This window comes from Hirundo rustica, chromosome 4, assembly GCF_015227805.2.
Source record: "Hirundo rustica isolate bHirRus1 chromosome 4, bHirRus1.pri.v3, whole genome shotgun sequence".
In the NCBI taxonomy this organism is placed as follows: Eukaryota; Metazoa; Chordata; class Aves; order Passeriformes; family Hirundinidae; genus Hirundo; species Hirundo rustica.
In genome coordinates, this window is record NC_053453.1 from 73,674,779 (window position 1) to 73,690,188 (window position 15,410).

General features: G+C 43.3%; 1 protein-coding gene across 13 annotated transcripts in view; it reads right to left on the bottom strand.

The window, feature by feature from the left end:
* CALD1 (caldesmon 1) overlaps nt 1-15,410 on the bottom strand; it is a 212,820-nt gene that overhangs the window by 1,831 nt on the left and 195,579 nt on the right. For 12 of the 13 annotated variants that reach the window (XM_040061889.2, XM_040061880.2, XM_040061885.2 and 9 more), the window contains 8 exons: nt 13,744-13,999; nt 12,455-12,595; nt 6,109-6,152; nt 5,931-6,009; nt 4,196-4,327; nt 3,140-3,235; nt 690-770; nt 441-474 (listed from right to left, as the gene is read on the bottom strand). In XM_040061889.2, the coding sequence (XP_039917823.1) occupies nt 441-474; nt 690-770; nt 3,140-3,235; nt 4,196-4,327; nt 5,931-6,009; nt 6,109-6,152; nt 12,455-12,595; nt 13,744-13,999 (863 nt within the window). Of the gene's footprint in view, nt 1-440; nt 475-689; nt 771-791; nt 2,252-3,139; nt 3,236-4,195; nt 4,328-5,930; nt 6,010-6,108; nt 6,153-12,454; nt 12,596-13,743; nt 14,000-15,410 lie in introns of those variants that run through there. The other variant, XM_040061887.2, reaches the window with a different exon arrangement.

Genomic DNA, 15,410 nt, shown 5'->3' on the forward strand with positions numbered 1-15,410 from the left:
AGTGGTTTCAAAATGACAACAGCATAAGTGTTTTTGCCCTGAAAAGACACCAATGCACAGCTCCAGCAAAAGCAGTTTCTCAGCCGTTCACGTTTCAATGACACTGTAATGGAGTTTTTGAAAGGCAAAAAGGTGGTTTTGGCATCAAGGTGAACAGCTGCAGAATTTTAAAACACAGGTACACCTATGCAAAAATGTGGGAATGTTTCTATAGAGTAGCAGGCACTACAATATTTGCATTGTATTATTACATGTATATAATCAGATATTGTATGCATGATTTTATTCAATACACATAATATTGCATGTTAACATTATATGTATAATATGATATTATGCATAATATATTATATATATGTAATAATATGTATTAAACTCAAGAAAATATGTATTAAACTACAGAAAAATGTATGCAATGTATGCATTATGGCATTACTTACCATTAGTCTCTGATTTTTTCCCCGTAGCTGATACCTGTTTGAAAAAGCAAAAAGCCATTACTGAAATCCCATGTAGGAGAACATTGCTATTTATAACAGGGGGGGAAAAAAAAAAAATCAACCCTGTGCAAAAGACAGATATCTACACATAACACTGCTTTCTGAATATCACTGTACTTTCTTTTACTATAAAAAGGTGGGTTAGTAACAGAGTATTATTCTCTAAAAGCTGCCCAGAAGTGTTATTACCTTAGAAGAAGCAGCTGGCTTCTCCACTGACTGCTTCTCCCAGAGGTTACGTTTGCCAGAGACATCTCCTGGTCTTAAATCCTGTGTTTTGAATGTCAGAGAACAGAAACCAACATTAGTTCATGTTTATTTCCATTGTTAAAGAAAAGGTCAGAATGCAGCTTCCTCACAAGAGAAGGTGAGGAACATCCACCAGAGGTAAATGTTATATTGTCTATCAGTTGTAAAGAATTTCACAAAATAACTCCATACATATCCATGTTTTAAGACAGAAAAAGAATCCTGTTGCATCTATTTCATATGGCACAGACTGGTCTTAATTCAGTATAATAAACCTAGGGAGTGTAGTGAAGAGTTATTGCACCATCAGATTTAAAAAAAAAAAAAAAAATTCCAATCTTTTGCAGAAGAAAACCACATTTTTTTCCGGGGCAGTATTTCTGCTACAGGAGAATTCAAAAGTAGGTTGTCTTGGTTGTTTTAGATCAAAGTATTTCATTTTAAAAAAATGTGTAAAAAATAGAGTTGGACTTTTAATACAACAGAAAAGCAGACCCTACTCTACATCCGTAAATACAGATTTCAGCACTTATCACTGTAGTCCTTCACATCCATTTTAATTTCCACTGCATCCTTTGCAACCTTAGGATGTGCCAATCACTAGCCTGACAGAAAAATCCCAAAACAGATGAGACAAAGTCATTAAAGGCTAGTAGTACTCTCAGAAAATGAGTGTATTGTGGAGTCTTTAATCAAAACTCCATAAAAATGTCAATTATCTCTTCTTGGGGAAAAGGAGGGGTGCAAATGAAAATGACATCTGCTGCGCAGATGGATTGATATCTACCCCTGTGCGTGGCAAACAAGAGTCTCAGTTTTGGGCATAAGCACTCTCCTTTCCAGGAGTGTTCAAGTCCTGCGTGGCTTCCAGGATTCTGTACGTAGCGAGGTAGGTTTTCTGCACGTGGGAATTTCTACCTGCAAAACGCTCAGTGATGAATGGAAACGAGATGCCTACAAGGGGTATTTGCACCCAGCAGAGATCCTCAGGAGCTGGTCATGATTTGCAGCCACACAGGGTTGCTGATGAGTAAAACTTGAAGCCAATCCTGCACTTTAAAAAGGGAGCGCAGTAGCACCAGAGGAAGGAAGAAAGAACCAACTGTGACCTTATCACAAAGCCACCTGCAGTGGGCATCACCACAAAGCCATTTCCATAGTCCTGAAATCATCTGGGATCTGTGATTTCGGTCCACTGTAAAATTGAAATATTTGCTCTGCCTTGAATTCAAGAATCTTGATGGTCACAAAAACTCTGAACATTTCTTTGGCGGAATGTGATGGGGGTAAGAAGTTATTTGCTAAATGAGAAATTCTAGGCTTCCCTTTGATTAATCCTGACTAAACAAAAGTCAAAATCACACATTATAGATGTATATAAACCTTCATAGTCAATTATAAACAGGTTTACCTGACCAACTTAGCAAACAGACCCCCAAAGAAGAAGAATAGGAGGAGGGCGCGTTCCTTCAAGCAGAGACATTGAAAGAAGAAAGAACAATCTATTGAGAAAGAGGGAAATTAAGACATAGATAGAAACAGTTGGCTGAGGGAAAAACAAGAGATTAGTTTTACATTCTCTAAAAGATGCAACTTAAAAGAAAGAGAGAAAAAATCTGGAGGCTGATTCTGTAGGGGACAATGCTGCAAGTCTCAAACTCCTCTTTAGGACAAATAGGAGAGTGAATTGAGAAAGTATTTCAGGCTGCACTTTTTAGAAAGGGCAGGTGAACTGGCAGAAAAACACTGCACAAGAGTATGGGAGGAAGCCAGTTCTTTAACAAAATCCTGAAGTTGAATCATTAACATCACAAACAATTCTCCGATATGGAAATTTACATTCCAGTTCCTCATCCTTACCCCTCCCCACCCCACAGTCACCTCTTCCTGCCCATTCCCACCCTGCTGCTTCCCACATTCCCAAGTTTATTACCTCGACAGCATTTTCTGCTCTGATTCTTGCTGAATTAATGGGCAGCCTAAAGGGCCTTCATTAGGAGCTACATTTAGGCTCATAAAGAACGTAAATTATTTCAGCTGCGTTTTAAAACATACTTGGAAGATTTTTACAGGGCGAGGGCCAAACTCCAAGTGTGGGTAAACGTGCAGTCTGGGGTCTGTGGCTGGTAATTTGTAAATTAAGGGTAAGTCTTTCACAGGTGGTAAATTAAAGTCCTCCTCTACCAGAGAAGTGCTTCTCTGAGCTTTAAGGTGAGAGCTGCCCTGTTTCCTCTCCCTGTTTTCTGACTACCATGGAGCCAGCAGCCAGAGGGCTTCCAAGAGGACACAAAGCAGAGCCCCTGCAAAGGCCATCAGCTGGTGGAGGAAGCACTGCCTGCCCCAGGAGAGAACCCACCTGCTGCAGAGATGGCTGCCCCAAGTTTACTTACAGAAGGTTTTGGAGCAGGGGATTTGTTGCTCTCTGGGGTCTTGGTCAACCACTCGTTGATACGACTGGAGACACCAACCTTCAGTCCAGCAGTTTCCTGCAAAATGATAAAACCCCGTCAGAAAGCTTTCAGAATGGCTTTTGCTCTGTTTACCAGGGCTCAGGTTTAAAAGCAAAGCCAAACCTGAGTTTAACACAGGGATCCTCACTGAGCCTACAGCTTGCTCAGAGACATCCTGTGTGCTCTGAAGGCGTCCTCCCTAGGAATTACACAGTGCTGCTGCCCTCTAGTTTTCAAAAATTATCTACATGGACTGACAAAAAACATCTCCACTTTACTGCTACCCCAGTAATAAACGTCAGACATAAACATGTGTTTCTACCACAAGCCCAAACTCCCAGTCTTTAGCTTAAAAGAAGAGACATCCGTTAAAATCTACTTTTCTTCTCTTGTTAAATTTTTTCTTTTTCAGAAACAGTACACAGTAGAGAAAAACTATACTTTCTGGCCTAAAATTTAAAACATTAAATCTTTAAAAGGCTAGAAGAAATTACTAAAATGTAATTACTATCTGTAATAACCCGCTTCAATCGTCTTTCTGCCTATGATAAACGCTCAGCAACTCGCATCAATTTATAGAAAGAACATGTTGCCTTAAGGATTTACACAGAAAAGATAAAGGTCTCTCAAATACTTTCTAGAAAATATCATCAGTACCCTGCCTATTCAAATCTCTTCTGCTCCCCAAAAGAATTTTTCCCTGCTCAAAGAATCTCTTTGTACTCTGCTTGAACGACCCAGATGTATTTTTCTAAGCTATCTGATGTGGCTCTGGAATGTCTCATAACTGAGCTCAGTAGCTCACTAAATTCTTCCATTCTGCTCAATATTGCAGCCACACCATCTTGTGGATTTCTGAGGTCTTCAGGCTCCTTTGGGATTTTCTTCACCAGCGATGCCAACAGGAGCACACAAGGCCGACTCACAGGAGCACCAATGCCAGGCCAGGTCCAGAGCACCATTCTTTATAATAAATAGGTTAAATTAAGCACATACCTTATTTGGTGTTCCTGTCCCAGAAGGTGATGAAAACACGTTCCCTTTCTCCCACATGCTCTTGATGTTACGGACGCCCTCGGCTGGAACGTGAAGGTCAGAAGCTTTGGCTGGTCTCGAAGCCTTTGTGCCCTGGGGGAAAAAAATCGGGGCCACTGGTTATGTTTGGTTCCTCATCCTCACCCTTCCCCACCCCACAGCCACCTCTTCCCTGCCCATTCCCACGTTCCCAAGTTTATTACCTCGACAGCATTTTCTGCTCTGATTCTTGCTGAACTAATGGGCAGCCTAAAGGGCCTTCATTAGGAGCTCATAAAGAACTGAATCATTTCAGTTGTGTTTTAAAACACACTTGGAAGATTTTTACAGGGCGAGGGCCAAACTGCGAGTGTGTGTCAGTGTGCAGCCTGGGTTCTGTGGCTGGTAATTTCTAAATTAACAGTAAGCAAGCCTCTCACAGGTGGTAAATTAAAGTGTTTGGCATCAGGAGCTGGATTTGCAGGGTGAATGCAGCATCTCTGTGTGGTTCTAGCCCTGATCATGCAGAGATGAGGAGTGCCCAGCTCAAGAAGTGCCTCTGAGACTCTCTCCCCTTTTCCATTTGCAGCTGCACCCTTGATACAATCAGCTGTGAAAATGGCACTCACATATTTTTAGGTTTATTTCCTTTCCAAAACCCATGGCAAACCTTAGCTCTGCACACAACTGCTCCAAGGCTTTAAAATCTTGGGTATTACCTGGATCCTGGAAGCCTGGCTCTTTTAGGGACCAAGCTAGAGAAATCTTTTTGCAGAGGTTGTTCTGTCACTGAGCATCAGACTCTGCCCCATCTGCCCCAGACAACTGAACCTCCACATTCCAGGGGTAAATCTCAGCAGTAACAGTATGTTTGAAACAAGGTGTTCTTTCCAAGAATTGGGTGGGAGTTTTGGGGAGAAATGTGTCTTCTGCATGGTTACTAAAAACGCCAGGCCGTCCTCTTTTCTTCTTTTCAAAATTCTTGCACATTTTACACATAGTAGATTTTATGAGACTAAGAACCTGTAAGAGTGATGCTTTGCCTCTCTAATTGCAAAGTGAGATTTGGCAACTTGTGGACAAATCAGAAAGTCAGCAAAGGAAATATTTTGAGTCAGATGGCAGCTGATACAGTGGTATCAGTCTCCTAGTTCACCCTGGGCTATGGAGAGAAAAAACCCTCAGTTCTGGCTCTTAGGCACAGTTCTCAAAATCACCTGGGGTCAAATTCTGCATTTCAATGTGATTTTGACATCCCCTTTGTCCCTGCTTAACCAGTTCTCTGCAGGGTATGTCTTTGCCAAGGAATTCCACTGTGAGGTGGCAGCCAGCAGCACAGAGCCAAGCTCCTTGTTCTCCTAAATAAACTGCTGGGCCAGCTTTGCTCAGGATGACCATCAGCTCCGTGCTGACAGAGCTCTCATCAGCCAAGCAGAGGATGTGAATGTCACTCAAGATGCTGAGTGAACCCTCCAAAGCTACTGCAAGCTTACAAAACAGAGTAAATTGCAGCATGGAAGGGGAGACACAGATCTGAGGTTTTGTTTAGATCCATCTCTAGATGTTGGTTTCAGATGTGCCTCAAGCATTTTGCTCTTGAAGTCACATTAAAGGAGAGTTTGTGATCAAAAAAAAACCCCTGCAACTCTTGAACAGCCAAACAAAGGCTGATTAAAGGCCCCAAAGCCATTAAATCCATTTCCTGGAAGCAACTTACCTCAATTGCACTTGTGTATTGCTCGAGTCTACTGTCAATCTTTGAGACAACTGCTGTAGTCTGGGTGGGCTTCATACCACTGCAGGAAGTGGGGGGAAAAAAAGAAAAGCAAGAATTATCATTCTCTCCACTTGAACACTGCCCTTTGATCTGAACTTACTGGTTTTCTATGCTTTACCTCTTTTGAGCGGATTTGTTCAAAAATTCTGTTCGCTCCTCTATCTAGAAAAGAGAGGAACAAAAGCTTTAAGTTGAAAGTTAATAAAGAGCCAGCCTGTGCAAGGCCAGCCTGAAATGTCATTTTAAATGTCAAAAAAGTCAATCTGAAAGAGATACATTCCAACAGAAATTTCACAGACACACACAAAGGTTTTATAGATAGAAGGCTATGATGCTACGTTATTCATAAAAGTGGATATATTTTCTGCATGAATGTTTGCATCCTACACATTCCTTCAGTTCCTCATACGTAACAAGACAATAAATGAACAACACAGAAGAAAAGGGAAGGAGCCTCTCTCATTGAAGGGATTGATATGCACAAAAACCTGTGTTTTCCTCACATTTCCCACACAAGAGCAAGTATGTATCTCTTGAGACAGACAGCAAATTTAATAAAGTTTTTCTGAGCTGAGACATCAGACTAGGCCAGGTTTGGAGCTCAGCCACAAAGCCTCCCTTACACGTGTTTTTGGAGGACACTAACAATTTAAATTTGAGCTCCAAAAAACCCATCAGGGTAAAACCTGTTCATGTTCAGGCAGGGTCACTGCTGAATCAGCATCTACCAGCTGTTATTGTACAAACTGCTATCTGACATTTCATCATTGTTTTCTGCTCTGTTAAGTAGGAAAACATTGTGATGTTTCCAAGCAGGAAGACTCATGAAGGTCTTGTATGACTTCTGTCAAATCTCCCAGTATTTTGAGAACAAAGAACTCCATCCCTGAATAAAATTCTGAAATGTTTCACGTTGTGGGGTGGAGGGATGGGGAGTACGTGCGTCTATTTGTATTCTGGGTCAAGAAATGTTTTCATCAAACTTCCTCAAGTCTCATCCACAACTGCATTGTTCCACTTCTCATCCCAGGCTCTAGAGCGTCACTCCAAAGCAAAATGCATGCAAGCAGCTCCAGAGGGTTGAAACGATTAATAACCAGGCTGGCTGGGTTCCTGGGGATTCCCAGCCTCAGCAGAGGCTCTCCATTTTCAGTTTACTTTAACCCTGACTGCTCTGGCATTGAAAACAAGGCAGTGACAGCCATTCCTTTGAACTGCTCTCTTCAGTGCCTGCAGCATCCAAGGCTATCCCAGAATACCGAGTCCTACAGCGATCCCATCAAAGGGGATGCAAAGGTTTATTCCTCGAGCCCTTGCAAGCCAAAACTGAGGCAGCTCACTTGAGTGCACAATCTGCCAAAACCAGCCCTCTGGAGGGACCCCAGCTACCACCCACCCAGCTCGAAGGCACCTCTGAAGCTCGAAAACACACGTACAATTCACAGAGCCGCTGGCACTACCAGTTCTAGTCGGTGAAACACTGAGCTCAAAGCAGCCCTGAGCGCAAAGGTGGTGGGCTCTGCCAGGAAAAATCCCGGGTTCCAGTGGAGAGATGTCACAAGGTGGCAGCAGAAGACCGGCAGGAGCCCTGCACATCCTCAGGACACAGGTTGCAGCTCTGTCACCCAGAGGAGGCACAGCCGGCAATGCCACGAAACGAGCGAGTCAGTGGGTCAAAAGCGACCCAAGAGACCAAGGACGGTCACTCAAAACACGCCTGCTGTGGTGTAAAAGCTTCCCCCAACGCTGATTTCTGGGTCATAACCAGCAATGCGTCCAAAGGATGAGTTATTCCAGCAGGAGCCTCCAGTTTGTCCCCAGCTGCACCAGTGAAACTCTGGTGGGCAGCAAGGACAAACAACATGGACTGTCTCAAAGAACCAGGACTCAAGGCAGCTGCCTAATAATTCATTTACAGGATCTTCACACTCTTTCATGTGCTGCTGGCACTGGTGGAAGAGGAACATTACTCTTGTGGTTGTAGGAAAAAGACAGAAGTGGGGCCATTCTCTACCCACTGCTACCAGCAGCTCTCAGGGCACCAGCTGCGGGATCAGGAAAGGTCAGGGGGTGTTCAGAAGAGGAGAATGAAAAAGCAAAACCAGAGTTAGGGAGAAACCCTCAGAGCTGAGCAAGGCCCTCTGGCTGGGGAAGCAGGTGCCTTGCATGGAGGGATAAAATACCTTCTGCATGTTTATGTGAGGATTTATTCTAGAATATCCTCCCCAAAACATAGCAGAAGCAGACATCGAATACACCTGGAGCAAACAAAACCTGTACACACGTGTATTCGACATGTAAGTCAAGTACATTTAGACTGCACAGCAACATCTAAAGGTCATTTACCCACTGCACATCACACAAACTCCATGCAAAGAACTTAAAACGTTTGGCACATACAGTAAACAGTATGACAAAATAGATCTGTAAAAAGAAACAGGCAAAGCATGGCGGTTAACATAAAATGCAAGATGTCCTCTCAGTTCAGACCAGGAAATAAGAATAATCTTTCTTACTGCATTCATCTCAACAGGATCTTGTTAAATAGCTCGGACTATGTTTTGTCACCATGGAATACTTTCAGAACACACACGTACTCAAAAAAAGTCAACCTGCCAGCCTCTAATTAAATTATGACCAGAAAGAATGAGTTAACACACAGTATGAGACCACGACTTGGGAAACAAAAACCATTGGATATTCCCAGCAAAACTTGTTTCACAGAAAGATATTACATGATTCTTGGGAGCGTTAAACTGTGTACTGGATATTATGCAACAGAAACTTGTAAACGTAGAAATCTGTAGAAAACTCTGCTCAAGAAAAGGTGTCAAGGAGGAAGGGGGAATAAAAAAGACAGAAAACCCTGTGTTTTAATTTTGCCTCATATCCAACATGTGGAAGGACCTAGTGAAAATCCATTGGAGCAGCAGCCCCTGGGAAAGGCTTCTCCCCATCCTCCCTGAGTGGCTAACACAGTCTCTGGCTTCATTAAGCACAGTTATGCTTTTTCCTGCTGTCAGCAGCATCCGAGCAGAGAGTGCCAATTTAGCTCAGTTTACCCACCAGACTCGAGCGCTGCCATCAGCATCAAAGATGGGGAAAAACAAACGTCACACATCCTGTTCTTACCATTCTATCTTCCCCCTGCTGCAAGAACAGCTCTCATCTGGGAAGAACTGATTGTGTGGAGTCAAATTCTTTCCAGTCCCTGCCCCAGCTGTCAGGTATCGAGAGCAATAATGAGATAGGACAAGAGAGGTCTTTAAAGAAAAAAATGTCTCTGAAAAGTCCTATCTCCTGGCTTAGCTGTCAGCAGTGCCTTGCAGAGAGTGCTGGCTGCCACATCAGCCCCTGTTTGCCAGGACACATCTTCTCCAAGGACAGGGACATCCCAGCCTCCTGCCATTGCTCCCTCCCCTCAACACCTAACTGCTTGGGCATTTCTCTAGTGGTGGTGCTGATCCCCAAGAGACTTAGCACTGAAATATCCTGTTCTCCCCTGATTAACCCAGAGAACAGAATATTTAGTATTCCTTACCCAGTAGCCTTCCTTCGGAGGAATGAACTTGTCTAAAAAGCAAAATGATCAAAGATTTTTCAGGAAATTTCATTCTTTGAATGCACCATGTTTTGCACAGACTAAATTAGGGAAAGGACAAGCTAGAGGCAGATGGGAGAGCAGCAGAGGTTGTTCCAGGCTTTGTCCTTATTTTAAAAAAAATTACAAGATACAGGACAGAGGCTGAACAGAAGTTTGCTACCACTGCAGCCCACAGGGTGTCCACCCAGCCCTGAGAAATCCAAGCTGCTCCTGTCCCTGAACTAGCGATGAACTTGGCCTGTATTTACTTGGCATGTTTTCTTTCCACTGTCCCCTCAGAAAGAACCAACCCTGGTGCTGTTTGAGGGAAACACTTTATTTACCAGGTAAAACAACAGGAGTTGTCAACGCTGTGATTTTTTTAGAGGCCGGACTGGACAACCACAGCAGTTTTTTTCTAAATAAAGGCACGTGTGAGTATTTTGTCCACCTTTGTATAGGCGCATTTACATTTGGGCACCCGTGAGCTGGTCATACACGGAGAGGAGTTGCCCATCTTTGTCTCCCAGCTCTGAGTCTGTGTGCCATGCCAGTCCTTGCCCTGCCTGATGGACAGATGCAGCATCCACAGGATGGCAATATCCCACACCCCTGCTCAGTTAAGCTCCCTTCTTTCCTTCGTCCTTGTAGCTCCCTCGGCAATCACGCCCTACTTTCCTCATCCTAGCCACTCCTATGAACAACTTTTTCTTCCCAAAAGCTTATCACACAGGGAAGGAGTAAAAAAAAGGTGCTTTGCCAGATTGTGAGCCAGGAGAAGCCGGAGTGTGCACATACATTATTTTCGTACCGAGCCTCCCTTTTTTCAGTGTTAATTCCACCCACCCACCCACCACCGTGCGCTTGGGGCTCTCACATGACTCACGGCAGATCTGATGAGATGACACATCCACCAAGGGAGAAAACCTGTGCCAGATGCTTTACAAATCAAAAGATAACTCGGGCAGTGCAGAGCAGACAGTGAGAAAGCTGCCTACCAACCAGCTGGGACCAGCCTGAGAAGTCAGTCCAAATTAAAGGTAACAAAACAGACTGTCTTCTAGTAACTGGATTTTGACATCAAGTTTCACGTCAGGTTAATAAACTGAGATTACTCTCCCCTCAGCTCGTGAAAAGAGAATGCCAAGAAACGGTTTAGGGTGTGAACTTCTACAGCATTACATATCTACACTGGCCACCCACAGACACTGGAATCTGTAGAGTATCACCAGTTTCTCAGAGAGAGAGAGAGAAACAGAAAAGAGGAAAAAATGTGTAGAGTTGCATGTATCAGGTTTTGTAGCAGACTTCTACCTAACAAGACACAAAACCCAGCATTAAAAAAATAATAATTGTACCTTGGATGCCCAACAACATTTGAAAAAAATTAGCTTCCCTCTTAAAATACACTTAGAATAGCGTCGCATCAGACAAAAGATATCTGAAAGCTTTTAGCCTCCTGTCAAGTCCAGTGTTTTTTCACACTTTCCCCAAAATTAGGAACTATATCCTTTCTACTTTGTGTTCTCAAGTACAATTTCCTCTATTCTGAGCCTTCTGTGAATTAAAGCCCCAAATGTAAGTCATAAAAGGCATCTCAATAAACAGAAGAAATGGAAGCCGTCCCAGGAGGGCTGGGAAGAAGCTGTGCATTTACAGGGTCTGTTATAGACATCATCTTCAGCAACCAAAATGGCAAGACCAGGTTTAACTAATCGGAGCAAGTCCTGAAGCTTTGCAATCTTTGTTTACAACTGTGTGCATCCTGTCCCAGTATTTCAGGTTCAAATGTATCTTAAAGGCAAAAGGTGAGTCCATTCAAAAACGTTTGGACTCTGTATTTGCTAGAACTGGACCCAAAACAGACCTGAATCCCCAGATTGGATCCAAGTGTAACTCTCTGTGCGTGGAAAACTAATTTTGTCCAAATGCAGTTTTTCACTCAACAGTTACAGTTTTAATCTCATGGAGATCCAATTCATGGTTCAACGAGCTGTTACCTGGTTCTCTCCTAGTTCCCACTAAGTGGCCTTTTTGACAAGCATTTTGGATTCTTAAGTGACTAATGACACAAAATGAAAAAAGGAAAAGATCTATGAAAACATTAATAGGTCTGCAGTTTAAGCTCCAGCTGAGAAAGCAACTAGACTGAATTCCAAAACAACACTCCCAATAATTTCAGTGGGGCCAGGATTCCTCTTCCATGCTGAAAGACCATTTAATTGATTTATCACACTTCTAATACAATATAAGCCACCAAAGACCATTTAGAAATCCTGCAGCAACAGAAGGGTGAGGTTTGTATTTCTTGTTATGTAAGAAAATGAAATCCAGCCCAGTACTTCTAGATGTTATTTTTAGGGGGATTAGACATAAGCTAGAATTCCCATACAGGTCAGTTACAATTAATGATGATTAGGCTGAATATGATTAAGGACAAAGTAATCTGGCAAGCAAGAAAATAACTGGATCTGGAAGGAGTGAGAGAACATTTGTGACCTAATGGTCTTAAGAGATCTTATCCAACCTAAACGATTCTACTCCAGTTCACAAAGCATTCCTGTAATAAATTAAAAACAACACAGTAATACAGCTCTAGGTTTCAAAAATAATTTTCTCTTGAAGGTGAAGGTCATTTTTGGAGATTCTTCATCAAGAAGAGACAGCTGCCAGTCTAGTCTCTATTTTTAGGAAGGGACTCTGATTTTCAATCACCCCAAAGAACGAAGCCTTTCAACCAGTGTGTTCAGGCTAAGTCTACCAAAGAATTTTCCTGGGTCTGATTACCAGAATTTCAACATTGCTTTTGATGTTGAGCTGTTGGTTTGGACTATAAGCCCCATCACTCTATGTTCTGTATTAATGCTGGTGGGGAGGTTACCTTGAGAGATGAACCTTTAGGACTGAAACATTTAAATGGCTTCTTGTCTTCAGATACACCATCTTCTGGCATCTTCTGGCGTTTCTCAGCAGCTTCAGCCCTTCTTCTTTCAATTTCCTCCTTCATTCTCCTCTTTTCCTCCTTAAAAAATATATGAATGTTCTTTCAGAAACTACATCATCATCACAGGGCTGTCTGTGCAGCCCTGCAAACATTCACCAGATTTTTTAAGAACAGATTTTTATGCCAGCTGAAAAAGTTCAGTGATCTGCCTGAAATGTATAAAGGTGTTAATGCCAATCCATCAGTATTAAGGATGCCAGGAACACAATTAGTGTGTGCTGCTCTAGTGTCTCCTCACAGTGAAGTCAACAAATTTACTGTCATACATTTCTGCTTAAACAGAGCTCAGTTTCACTGTACTCTCACGTATCATACTGGTATTGTTCTTCTGTCCCTCTTCTCTGACACTTACTGTGCCAAGGTTAATATTTAACGTGGAAAAATCAACAGGTGGCCAAGAAACCCAAGATTAAATGCTCGCAGATCTCCCTCCAGGGATGAGTTTTGCTTCACGAGGTACAAGTCAAACCAGAAGCCCTCAAAGCAACACCAGTGTGAGCGCTGGTCAGCGTGGTCCGACCAGCAAGGTATTGTGCAATCCTGGCATCGACTGAGTTCTGCTGTAAAGAGCTTAGTGCATTAAAGGAATTGGCATTCAGCTGCCAGATACTATCAGTATTATTCATTTACCATTTGTTTCCCAAACAACTAGGATTCCTAAATGATGCACCAGAGACTTGGAAATCCTATTTGTAGAGTCCCTTGGCAGAGGAAGTACAAGAAAACAGATGTGTTGGATACTCAGTATTTAAATAGACAAGAATATCTCCCTAATGAGATCTAGCCCATTGTAACTATATATAACATTAGCATTCCAGCCCATCTGCAGCAGATAAATTTTGACATGCACTTTGTAATTCAATCTTTATAATGTCAAAAAAATTCTGTGGCTATAGCACTGCCCTAGGATTTTGAATCCCCAGGAAGATAAGAAATTTGCAGCTATCACAGATGAAATCCTGACTCGTGAAAACAGATATTGGAGCCCAGTCTTTCCTGAGGCTAGAATTAGAACATTTTTTCTTTCTCTGGATGCTGCATGCTTTGCCTCAGGTCCTCACTGGACAATGCTGCAAAGAGTTGTCAACTAATGCAAGGGGAGTGGAAGCAAAATAATAATAATAATGGAATAAACCCAAATCCAACGCCCCATACTTCACACTTACCTCCTCTCTGATTTTTCTCTCAGCCTCCTCCTGCTTCTTCTTCTGCTCCTCTTCCTCCAGGATTTTCCGGCGCTCCTCCCGCCTTTTCTTCAGCTCGTCCAGCTCTGCTGCCGCCTCCTGCTGCTTCTCCTTCAGCTTCTCCAGCTCCTCGCTCTCGTTCTCGCCCCGGCGGCGCCGCTGATCCTCCAGCCTCTTCAGAGCCTCGACCCCCGGCTTCGCCTCCTCCGCGTTCGCGGTCCCTTTCAAGCTGGAGCGGCTGGGAAGGCAACAAACGGAAAAATGGTGCCCAAGGGTTTTCTGTTCCTGCCTCGTGCCCAGCAGCAGCACGAGGGCCAGGCACTCCAAGGCGCTGCTGTGGGAATTGGGCTGGGAGGCCCTAAGAGGGAGTTAGGTGAAATCCTCAGTTTGAAGTTTTGGGAACCCCCCCCTGTTAAGTTACGGTGAGCAGCAATGTCTTATGGGAAGTTGTTATGTAAATTGCTTTGTCCATATAAGGTTATGTTCCAGCATGTTCCCCAGTTTCTGTCCCCCGATTGGTTTAATTTTGCTGTGTTAATTTGCATATTCCTAATCCCCACTTCCTACTGGTTCCTTCCCCTTGAGCTCCACCCCTACCTACCCTGTATCAGTAACTGTAACCTCCTGGCCAAGGGCCTGTTCTGGTGAACCCTATGCTGAGGTGGGTTTGCTGTCTGTTCTTGTCACAGAATTCACACAATCACTAGGTTGGAAGAGACCTTCAAGATCATCGAGTCCAACGCTGCCCCAACACCTCAACTAATCCATGGCACCCAGTGCCACATCCAAGTCTTTTTATAAACACATCCAGGGATGGTGATTCCATCACTTCCCTGTGCAGACCATTCCAGTACTTTATCACCCTTTCCATGAAAAACTATTTCTCAATATCCAACCTGTATTTCCCTTGACGCAGCTTGAGACTGTGTCCTCTCATTCTGCCAGTTGCTGCCTGGAGAAAGAGACTGACCCCCACCTGACTACAACCACCATTTTGCCACCTATTAAAGTTCTTTTTTTTTTCGGGTCACCGAATTGTGCCCGTCTCTCATTTATTTTGCCACCAAAGGGACTTTTGCCCCCAAAATCCCATGGTGACAGCCCAATCTACCTATCTGAGCATGGAGATTGTCACACGGTTGCCTTCCAAGACCTTTTGCTCCTTGCAAGCCATGGCTGGCCCAGAGCATCTCCATCAGGAGTTGCTGGGCTGGGATATTCCAAGGAGCACCTTTCCCACCTGTGCCGGTGAGGAAAGAGTCTCTCCCACATGCACCACTGTGCGCAAGAACTTGCGCCACCCCTATTATTTTATGTTCTGTGTCATAAAGGATGCCCTAATCCTTTGCTTTTAAAGGCAAATATTTTTTATAAACCCTCCAGAAAAAGACAGACATCTCTGGGGACAGAACCATTTACTTGACTCGTGGAAAACAGGAGGAAATAAGAGTGGAAGTCTTCCAGTTTCAACAGTGGGGGTTTTTTTTTAAAAAAAAAAAACAAACCTATAAAGATTTCTATCTCAGCTGTAACACCCATCACTCTAACTCCACTAGCATGTATGAACAGAAAGGTTCATCAGGTCTTCTGCCGACATTTTCTAGGGAAAATATGATTTTTTAGTAAGGAACTGGAAATTATTAACGGTA